This window comes from Notolepis coatsorum (genome assembly GCF_963971535.1).
Source record: "Notolepis coatsorum genome assembly, contig: SCAFFOLD_396, whole genome shotgun sequence".
Classification (NCBI taxonomy): domain Eukaryota; kingdom Metazoa; phylum Chordata; class Actinopteri; order Aulopiformes; family Paralepididae; genus Notolepis; species Notolepis coatsorum.
This window is the reverse complement of record NW_028172872.1, coordinates 20,001-33,332: the sequence shown is the minus strand read 5'-3', so window position 1 is coordinate 33,332 and position 13,332 is coordinate 20,001. Positions and strand designations below refer to the sequence as shown.

At 37.3% G+C, this 13,332-nt stretch overlaps 1 protein-coding gene across 1 annotated transcript in view; it reads right to left on the bottom strand.

The window, feature by feature from the left end:
* LOC311247949 (A-type potassium channel modulatory protein KCNIP1) overlaps positions 1-13,332 on the bottom strand; it is a gene marked incomplete at its 3' end in the record, with an annotated part of 42,998 nt that overhangs the window by 27,991 nt on the left and 1,675 nt on the right. Inside the window, exons 2-3 of the mRNA XM_084338925.1 lie at positions 13,087-13,156; positions 8,737-8,807 (exon numbers count right to left, since the gene is read on the bottom strand). Of these exons, the coding sequence (XP_084195051.1) occupies positions 8,737-8,807; positions 13,087-13,156 (141 nt within the window). The remainder of the gene's footprint in view (positions 1-8,736; positions 8,808-13,086; positions 13,157-13,332) is intronic.

The following is a 13,332-nucleotide window of genomic DNA, read 5'->3' as shown; positions in this document are numbered from 1 at the left end:
ACACACTATTAAACTATTACACTATTACACACTATTACACTATTACACACTATTACACTATTACACTATTACACACTATTACACTATTACACTATTACACACTATTACACACTATTACACTATTACACTATTACACACTATTACACTATTACACTATTACACACTATTACACTATTACACACTATTACACTATTACACTATTACACACTATTACACTATTACACACTATTACACTATTACACTATTACACACTATTACACTATTACACACTATTACACATTATTACACTATTACACTATTACACACTATTACACTATTACACACTATTACACACTATTACACACTATTACACTATTACACACTATTACACTATTACACACTATTACACTATTACACTATTACACACTATTACACTATTACACACTATTACACTATTACACACTATTACACTATTACACACTATTACACTATTACACTATTACACTATTACACACTATTACACTATTACACACTATTACACACTATTACACTATTACACACTATTACACACTATTACACTATTACACACTATTACACTATTACACTATTACACACTATTACACTATTACACTATTACACTATTACACTATTACACACTATTACACTATTACACACTATTACACTATTACACACTATTACACTATTACACTATTACACACTATTACACTATTACACACTATTACACACTATTACACTATTACACTATTACACACTATTACACTATTACACACTATTGCACTATTACACACTATTACACTATTACACACTATTACACTATTACACACTATTACACTATTACACTATTACACACTATTACACTATTACACACTATTACACTATTACACACTATTACACACTATTACACTATTACACTATTACACACTATTACACTATTACACTATTACACACTATTACACTATTAGACACTATTACACTATTACACACTATTACACTATTACACTATTACACACTATTACACACTATTACACTATTACACTATTACACACTATTACACTATTACACTATTACACACTATTACACACTATTACACTATTACACTATTACACACTATTACACTATTACACACTATTACACTATTACACACTATTACACTATTACACTATTACACACTATTACACTATTACACACTATTACACTATTACACTATTACACACTATTACACTATTACACTATTACACACTATTACACTATTACACACTATTACACATTATTACACTATTACACTATTACACACTATTACACTATTACACACTATTACACACTATTACACACTATTACACTATTACACACTATTACACACTATTACACTATTACACACTATTACACACTATTACACTATTACACACTATTACACACTATTACACTATTACACACTACACACTATTACACTATTACACTATTACACACTATTACACTATTACACACTATTACACTATTACACTATTACACTATTACACACTATTACACACTATTACACTATTACACTATTACACACTATTACACTATTACACACTATTACACTATTACACACTATTACACTATTACACACTATTACACTATTACACTATTACACACTATTACACTATTACACTATTACACACTATTACACTATTACACACTATTACACTATTACACTATTACACACTATTACACTATTACACTATTACACTATTACACACTATTACACTATTACACACTATTACACTATTACACACTATTACACTATTACACACTATTACACTATTACACTATTACACACTATTACACTATTACACACTATTACACTATTACACTATTACACACTATTACACTATTACACTATTACACACTATTACACTATTACACACTATTACACTATTACACACTATTACACATTATTACACTATTACACTATTACACACTATTACACTATTACACACTATTACACACTATTACACACTATTACACTATTACACACTATTACACTATTACACACTATTACACTATTACACTATTACACACTATTACACTATTACACACTATTACACTATTACACACTATTACACTATTACACTATTACACTATTACACTATTACACACTATTACACTATTACACACTATTACACACTATTACACTATTACACACTATTACACACTATTACACTATTACACACTATTACACTATTACACTATTACACACTATTACACTATTACACTATTACACTATTACACTATTACACTATTACACTATTACACACTATTACACTATTACACTATTACACACTATTACACTATTACACACTATTACACTATTACACACTATTACACTATTACACTATTACACTATTACACACTATTACACTATTACACTATTACACACTATTACACTATTACACACTATTACACTATTACACACTATTACACTATTACACTATTACACACTATTACACTATTACACTATTACACACTATTACACTATTACACACTATTACACTATTACACTATTGCACACTATTACACTATTACACTATTACACACTATTACACTATTACACACTATTGCACTATTACACTATTACACTATTACACACTATTACACTATTACACACTATTACACTATTACACACTATTACACTATTACACTATTACACACTATTACACTATTACACTATTACACACTATTACACTATTACACTATTGCACACTATTACACTATTACACTATTACACACTATTACACTATTACACTATTACACACTATTACACACTATTACACTATTACACACTATTACACTATTACACTATTACACACTATTACACACTATTACACTATTACACACTATTACACTATTACACTATTACACACTATTACACTATTACACTATTACACTATTACACACTATTACACTATTACACTATTACACACTATTACACTATTACACTATTACACACTATTACACACTATTACACTATTACACTATTACACACTATTACACACTATTACACTATTACACTATTACACACTATTACACTATTACACACTATTACACTATTACACTATTACACACTATTACACTATTACACTATTACACTATTACACACTATTACACTATTACACTATTACACTATTACACACTATTACACTATTACACACTATTACACTATTACACACTATTACACTATTACACACTATTACACTATTACACTATTACACACTATTACACTATTACACACTATTACACTATTACACCGAGTACAATGGCACAATCCGCAAGTCTCTACGACAAACGGTTCAAGAGATACACTGAGGGGGTGTGGCCTAAGGGGGCGTGGTCTAAGGATCGGGGGAGTGGTCAACATCGACCAATGAAAGGTGGTCAACATCGACCAATGGCCCCAAGTCTCTACGACAAACGGTTCAAGAGATACACTGAGGGGGTGTGGCCTAAGGGGGCGTGGTCTAAGGATCGGGGGAGTGGTCAACATCGACCAATGAAAGGTGGTCAACAGGGGGAGTGGTCAACATCGACCAATGAAAGGTGGTCAACATCGACCAATGGCACAATCCGCAAGTCTCTACGACAAACGGTTCAAGAGATACACTGAGGGGGTGTGGCCTAAGGGGGCGTGGTCTAAGGATCGGGGGAGTGGTCAACATCGACCAATGAAAGGTGGTCAACATGGACCAATGAAAAATGAAAGAGGATATCCCTACTGAGTACAATGACACAACCCACAAGACAGAGGGCGCTGTCCAGCGATTCAGTAGTGCAACACAGTGATGGCCAATGATGGGTTAAGTGGATGATGTCATTGGCAGCTCAGCCACGAGCCACACAGCTGAACCAATCATGAGTGAGCCATGAGCCACACAGGTGAAGCAATCACTATGACTTGCATATTTTCTATCCAATGCATTTCTATGGAGGCAGATGCATGACTGCATTGTCACGTTGATTAAAAGAAAACTATAAGAGATGAAGCGTTGTGACGCGCACATGAGCACTACAACGAGTAGGCGAAGGGTTGTGCGCGATATTGTGACATTCGTGCGATATTGTGGCACTCCTTCGGCGATCGGAACAGAAGGCTAAAAAATAGTGTGAAAAATGTGATTTCTAGAGTGCGATTGCATGGCGGTCAATGGGGAGGAGAACCTTCAAACAAATGGTCGTCAGTTGAGATAGAAATGTCCAATTCCATTTATTTTTCTTTTGTGAGCGGGTTGACAGCCGTGTCATCGTTTTGATGTGTTTGTTTTATTTCTACGTCCAAAATTGAGATCACACTCGCAATTCACCCAAGGTAGGGGGAAAAAGATTATTTCAGCTGCTACACTCTAAAATGCAATGCATTCCCAATGGGACCGAAATTTTACCGTTTAAAGTCGATTCGTAGCCAGACGGTGCGGTGAAACTTTACGAGTTCGGAGACCGGTGTTGCCATAGGCAAGCCGCTCGTTTTGATACCTTTCACGTGTATGGGGCGCGAACGCTTACGTGTTGCAAAGTGTTTGCAAAATCGGTGGAATAAAGAATAAAGAATAACTAGACAATTCCGCGTGGGGGAAATTGTGAAAGTGTGGGTGACGCCTGTGCACCGCCGGCCAACGGGGGAGAGGGTCTCTCGCGAGTCTCTATGACAAACGGTTCAAAGGATACAAAAAGGGGGCGCGGCCTAAGGATCGGGGGAGTGGTCAACATAGACCAATCAAAGAGGATATCCCTACTGAGTGCAATGACACAACCCGCAACACTATTACACTATTACACAATATTACACTATTACACACTATTACACACTATTACACTATTACACTATTACACACTATTACACTATTACACAATATTACACTATTACACACTATTACACTATTACACACTATTACACTATTACACACTATTACACACTATTACACTATTACACACTATTACACTATTACACACTATTACACTATTACACTATTACACACTATTACACACTATTACACACTATTACACACTATTACACTATTACACTATTACACACTATTACACTATTACACACTATTACACTATTACACACTATTACACTATTACACACTATTACACTATTACACTATTACACACTATTACACTATTACACACTATTACACTATTACACACTATTACACTATTGCACTATTACACTATTACACACTATTACACACTATTACACTATTACACTATTACACACTATTACACTATTACACTATTACACGCTATTACACTATTACACACTATTACACTATTACACTATTACACACTATTACACTATTGCACACTATTACACTATTACACACTATTACACTATTACACTATTACACACTATTACACACTATTACACTATTACACACTATTACACTATTACACTATTACACTATTACACACTATTACACTATTACACACTATTACATTATTACACTATTACACACTATTACACTATTACACTATTACACACTATTACACTATTACACACTATTACACTATTACACTATTACACACTATTACACTATTACACTATTACACTATTACACACTATTACACTATTACACACTATTACACTATTACACTATTACACACTATTACACACTATTACACTATTACACTATTACACTATTACACACTATTACACACTATTACACTATTACACTATTACACACTATTACACTATTACACTATTACACTATTACACACTATTACACTATTACACACTATTACACTATTACACACTATTACACTATTACACTATTACACTATTACACACTATTACACTATTACACTATTACACACTATTACACTATTACACACTATTACACTATTACACTATTACACACTATTACACTATTACACACTATTACACACTATTACACTATTACACACTATTACACTATTACACACTATTACACACTATTACACACTATTACACTATTACACTATTACACACTATTACACTATTACACACTATTACACACTATTACACACTATTACACTATTACACTATTACACTATTACACACTATTACACTATTACACTATTACACTATTACACACTATTACACTATTACACTATTACACACTATTACACTATTACACTATTACACACTATTACACTATTAGACACTATTACACTATTACACACTATTACACTATTACACTATTACACACTATTACACACTATTACACTATTACACTATTACACACTATTACACTATTACACACTATTACACTATTACACTATTACACAATATTACACTATTACACACTATTACACTATTACACTATTACACACTATTACACACTATTACACTATTACACACTATTACACTATTACACACTATTACACTATTACACTATTACACACTATTACACTATTACACCGAGTACAATGGCACAATCCGCAAGTCTCTACGACAAACGGTTCAAGAGATACACTGAGGGGGTGTGGCCTAAGGGGGCGTGGTCTAAGGATCGGGGGAGTGGTCAACATCGACCAATGAAAGGTGGTCAACATCGACCAATGGCACAATCCCCAAGTCTCTACGACAAACGGTTCAAGAGTTACACTGAGGGGGTGTGGCCTAAGGGGGCGTGGTCTAAGGATCGGGGGAGTGGTCAACATCGACCAATGAAAGGTGGTCAACAGGGGGAGTGGTCAACATCGACCAATGAAAGGTGGTCAACATCGACCAATGGCACAATCCGCAAGTCTCTACGACAAACGGTTCAAGAGATACACTGAGGGGGTGTGGCCTAAGGGGGCGTGGTCTAAGGATCGGGGGAGTGGTCAACATCGACCAATGAAAGGTGGTCAACATGGACCAATGAAAAATGAAAGAGGATATCCCTACTGAGTACAATGACACAACCCACAAGACAGAGGGCGCTGTCAGCAATTCAGTACTGCAACACAGTGATGGCCAATGATGGGTTAAGTGGATGATGTCATTGGCAGCTCAGCCACGAGCCACACAGCTGAACCAATCATGAGTGAGCCATGAGCCACACAGGTGAAGCAATCACTATGACTTGCATATTTTCTATCCAATGCATTTCTATGGAGGCAGATGCATGACTGCATTGTCACATTGATTAAAAGAAAACTATAAGAGATGAAGCGTTGTGACGCGCACATGAGCACTACAACGAGTAGGCGAAGGGTTGTGCGCGATATTGTGGCATTCGTGCGATATTGTGGCACTCCTTCGGCGATCGGAACAGAAGGCTAAAAAATAGTGTGAAAAATGTGATTTCTAGAGGGCGATTGCATGGCGGTCAATGGGGAGGAGAACCTTCAAACAAATGGTCGTCAGTTGAGATAGAAATGTCCAATTCCATTTATTTTTCTTTTGTGAGCGGGATGACAGCCGTGTCATCGTTTTGATGTGTTTGTTTTATTTCTACGTCCAAAATTGAGATCACACTCGCAATTCACCCAAGGTAGGGGGAAAAAGATTATTTCAGCTGCTACACTCTAAAATGCAATGCATTCCCAATGGGACCGAAATTTTACCGTTTAAAGTCGATTCGTAGCCAGACGGTGCGGTGAAACTTTACGAGTTCGGAGACCGGTGTTGCCATAGGCAAGCCGCTCGTTTTGATACCTTTCACGTGTATGGGGCGCGAACGCTTACATGTTGCAAAGTGTTTGCAAAATCGGTGGAATAAAGAATAAATAAAAAGAGTATGGATATGTATAGTGTGGGTGGCAACCTGGCTTCGCCAGGTCACCCACACTAATAAAAAGAGTATGGATATGTATAGTGTGGGTGGCAACCTGGCTTCGCCAGGTCACCCACACTAATAAGAGGGAGAGGGGAGTGAAGCTGTGGAATCATTTACCTGAATACATCAAACTGAGTGCTGTACTGTATTTACTGCTGTCAAGCGAATCAAGTTTTTTCTTTTTGTACTATAAGTACAAGTATATTCTATATTGTATTATACTAAATTATGTTATAACTAGTAAAATTAATGGAAGAACAAATGTAAATGTAAGGGGGTAGGGATCAATAAGCTTAGCTTCCCTCTACTCCTTTTTTGAACATGTCAAGTAACTAAATACATTGATCTTGACTTTTTATTTATAATTATTATAATTATTTTATTATGATTGTTCTGTTTGACGGAGCTAGATACTGTGATTTGTTTGGAGGAATATGGAGAATACATGTTCAAAAATAAACTCTTTCATGCATTCATTCATTCATTCATTCATTCATTCATTCATTCATTCATTCATTCATTCATTCATTCATTCATTCATTCATTCATTCATAACTTGATAACAAAGTTATTAGTACCCTGACATGTGACCACTAAGCAGCTGATTCCACACCAAACAAGCTGTAACGTTATCGGTAGCGTTACATGTTCAACACATAACGCAAAATGAGCCACCATGAGTCCTGTACTGATTCATATCATATTTCATTAGTGATATAATCACTTCAGCTGACTGCATGCTTTCACAAGATTTTCCTTTAAGTAAAAGCAAATAAAGGAGTAATGGACACAGGAGATTTCTCTTCACAAAAGCCTTCTCTTAGTTTTAACCTTTTTACAATATAATATTTAAATAGCCCTGCAAACAAGGTGAGCGACTCCCACCGTTTACAACGGCTACAGGACGAGGCTGATCCGTGGCGTCCAATGAGTTAAGCACATTGAGAGCTTTGCTGACCTCAAACTTGATGGAGCCGCTGCTTTCCGTGTCGAAGGCGTTGAACAGGTAGTGAGCGTAGGTGTTGGCATCTGTGGGGACAACAAGACACTGTATCAACACATACACCCTGATCACACGCACACAGAGACACACACACACACTCATCAGAAACCTTTTACAGTTTGTATTAGGGGTGGGAATCACCGGAGGCCTCACGATACGACATCATCACGATACTTAGGTCACAGTGCAATACTTAGGAGTATTGCGATATTAATATTGCGATATTAATATTGCGATATATTGCGATTTATTACCTTTTTTCAACTGCAAACTGTTTTATCGAATAAAATAAAGTTTTCAGTCTGTCCATCTCACTTCAATCATAAAATATCGATTGTATCGATACAGTATCGCCGTGCAAAGTAGCGCGATACTATACTGCATCGATATTTCCCCCCACCCATTGTGTTTGTATACAATACAATTAAAAAAAAACTGTGATCACGTTTGTAGGCTAAATCCAGGAGGGTCTGAATGAAACCATGTGATGTCTGACAAACTGTCCATGTGAGAGCTAGCATGTCCCTGGAGACACTCCACACACACACACACACACACACACACACACACACACACACACACACACACACACACACACACACACACACACACACACACACACACACACACACACACACACACACACACACACACACACACACACACACACACACACACACACACACACACACACACACACACACACACACATGGCCGTAGCCAGCTATGAGGTCACCGAGGTATTTGTAACTATAATTTTTTGCATCATTAAAAGAGGTTCTTTAGGCTACAAATATGAATTATTATAAGCAACCATTAATTTAATATTAAAGTAAAAGCGTCCGTGCCAAACATTATAAACGTGATGATGATGTATTTTCACGCAACCTCCTGAAACCCTCTGGCGTGAGAACCACTGTCCCGCACTACTGTACCTCCGAGTGAGAACCACTGTCCCGCACTACTGTACCTCCGAGTGAGAACCACTGTCCTGCACTACTGTACCTCCAAGTGGGAACCACTGTCCTGCACTACTGTACCTCCAAGTGGGAACCACTGTCCTGCACTACTGTACCTCCAAGTGAGGAACACTGTCCTGCACTACTGTACCTCCAAGTGGGAACCACTGTCCTGCACTACTGTACCTCCAAGTGGGAACCACTGTCCTGCACTACTGTACCTCCAAGTGGGAACCACTGTCCTGCACTACTGTACCTCCAAGTGGGAACCACTGTCCTGCACTACTGTACCTCCAAGTGGGAACCACTGTCCTGCACTACTGTACCTCCAAGTGAGAACCACTGTCCCGCACTACTGTACCTCCAAGTGGGAACCACTGTCCTGCACTACTGTACCTCCAAGTGGGAACCACTGTCCTGCACTCCTGCACAAAAAAAACGAACGAACTAAAACGAAAACGCAAAAAAGAAAATGCAAAAAAAAGAACAAACTAAAACGAAAAAGCAAAAAAAAAAAGCAAAAAAACTAACGAACTAAAACGAAAACTAACAAAAAAACAACGCAAAAAAAAGAATGCAAAAAAAGAACAAAAAAGAACACAAAAAAACGAACGAAAAAAAGAAAGCAAAAAAATGAACTAACTAAAACAAAAACGCAAAAAAACGAGCGAACTAAAATGAAAACGCAAAAAAAAGAACAAACTAAACCGAAAACGCAAAAAACGTACGAAAAAAACGAATGCAAAAAAATGTAGGAACTAAAACGCAAAAGAACAACAAAAAAAAACGCAAAAAAACCAACAAACTAAAACGAACAAAAAAATAACGCAAAAAAAAGAATGCAAAAAAAAGAACACAAAAAAACGAACGCAAAAAAATGAACTAACTAAAACGAAAACGCAAAAAAACGAACGTTAAAAAAACGAACGAACTAAAACAAAAACGCAAAAAAACGAACAAACTAAAACGAACACGCAAAAAAAAACGCGAAACGAAGAACAAACGAAAACGCAAAAAAACGAACGAAAAAAACGAACGCAAAAATTTTTACAAACTAAAACGAAAAAGAACAACAAAACAACATAGTGCTGCTGTCCTAGGTCCTGAAACAACATAGTGCTGTCCTAGGTCCTGAAACAACATAGTGCTGTCCTAGGTCCTGAAACAACATAGTGCTGTCCTAGGTCCTGAAACAACATAGTGCTGTGTCCGGAAACAACATAGTGCTGTGTCCTGAAACAACATAGTGCTGTGTCCTGAAACAACATAGTGCTGTGTCCTGAAACATCATAGTGCTGTGTCCTGAAACAACATAGTGCTGTCCTAGGTCCTGAAACAACATAGTGCTGTGTCCTGAAACAACATAGTGCTGTGTCCTGAAACAACATAGTGCTGCTGTCCTAGGTCCTGAAACAACATAGTGCTGCTGTCCTGAAACAACATAGTGCTGTCCTAGGTCCTATGACAAAAAAACGAACGAAAAAAAAGAACGCAAAAAAATGAACTAACTAAAACGAAAACGCAAAAAAACTAACGCAAAAAAACGAACGAACTAAAACAAAAACGCAAAAAAACTAGCGAACTAAAACGAAAACGCAAAAAAAAGAACAAACTAAAACACTACTGTACCTCCAAGTGGGAACCACTGTCCTGCACTACTGTACCTCCAAGTGGGAACCACTGTCCTGCACTACTGTACCTCCAAGTGGGAACCACTGTCCTGCACTACTGTACCTCCAAGTGAGAACCACTGTCCTGCACTACTGTACCTCCAAGTGAGAACCACTGTCCTGCACTACTGTACCTCCAAGTGGGAACCACTGTCCTGCACTACTGTACCTCCAAGTGGGAACCACTGTCCTGCACTACTGTACCTCCAAGTGGGAACCACTGTCCTGCACTACTGTACCTCCAAGTGGGAACCACTGTCCTGCACTACTGTACCTCCAAGTGGGAACCACTGTCCTGCACTACTGTACCTCCAAGTGGGAACCACTGTCCTGCACTACTGTACCTCCAAGTGGAACCACTGTCCTGCACTCCTGCACTAAAAAAACGAACGAACTAAAACGAAAAAGCAAAAAAAAAAAGCAAAAAAACTAACGAACTAAAACGAAAACTAACAAAAAATCAACGCAAAAAAAAGAATGCAAAAAAATAACAAAAAATAACACAAAAAAACGAACGAAAAAAAAGAAAGCAAAAAAATGAACTAACTAAAACAAAAACGCAAAAAACGAGCGAACTAAAATGAAAACGCAAAAAAATAAACGCAAAAAAAGAACAAACTAAACCGAAAACGCAAAAAACGTACGAAAAAAACGAACGCAAAAAAATTTAGGAACTAAAACGCAAAAGAACAACAAAAAAAACGCAAAGAAACCAACGAACTAAAACGAACAAAAAAATAACGCAAAAAAAAGAATGCAAAAAAAAGAATGCAAAAAAAAGAACAAAAAAAAACGAAAGCAAAAAAATGAACTAACTAAAACGAAAATGCTAAAAAACGAACGTTAAAAAAACGAACGAACTAAAACAAAAACGCTAAAAAACGAACGAAAAAAACGAACGCAAAACAATGTACGAACTAAAACGAAAAAGAACAACCAAACAACATAGTGCTGCTGTCCTAGGTCCTGAAACAACATAGTGCTGCTGTCCTAGGTCCTGAAACAACATAGTGCTGTGTCCTGAAACAACATAGTGCTGCTGTCCTAGGTCCTGAAACAACATAGTGCTGTGTCCTGAAACAACATAGTGCTGTCCTAGGTCCTGAAACAACATAGTGCTGTCCTAGGTCCTATGACAAAAAAAAGAACGAAAAAAAAGAACACAAAAAAATGAACTAACTAAAACGAAAACGCAAAAAAACTAGCGAACTAAAACGAAAACGCAAAAAAAATAACAAACTAAAACACTACTGTACCTCCAAGTGGGAACCACTGTCCTGCACTACTGTACCTCCAAGTGGGAACCACTGTCCTGCACTACTGTACCTCCAAGTGGGAACCACTGTCCTGCACTACTGTACCTCCAAGTGGGAACCACTGTCCTGCACTACTGTACCTCCAAGTGGGAACCACTGTCCTGCACTACTGTACCTCCAAGTGGGAACCACTGTCCTGCACTACTGTACCTCCAAGTGGGAACCACTGTCCTGCACTACTGTACCTCCAAGTGAGAACCACTGTCCTGCACTACTGTACCTCCAAGTGGGAACCACTGTCCTGCACTACTGTACCTCCGAGTGAGAACCACTGTCCTGCACTACTGTACCTCCAAGTGAGAACCACTGTCCTGCACTACTGTACCTCCAAGTGAGAACCACTGTCCTGCACTACTGTACCTCCAAGTGGGAAGAACTGGGAGTAAATGTGCTTGAAGGTGTCCTCGTTCACCACACCACTCGGACACTCCTGTAGGGAGAGAGAGAGAGAGAGAGAGAGAGAGAGAGAGAGAGAGAGAGAGAGAGAGAGAGAGAGAGAGAGAGAGAGAGAGAGAGAGAGAGAGAGAGAGAGAGAGAGAGAGAGAGAGAGAGAGTCAGGAGCTGCTGTGACTTACATAAGACCAACTACAGCGGTTGAGTCGACTA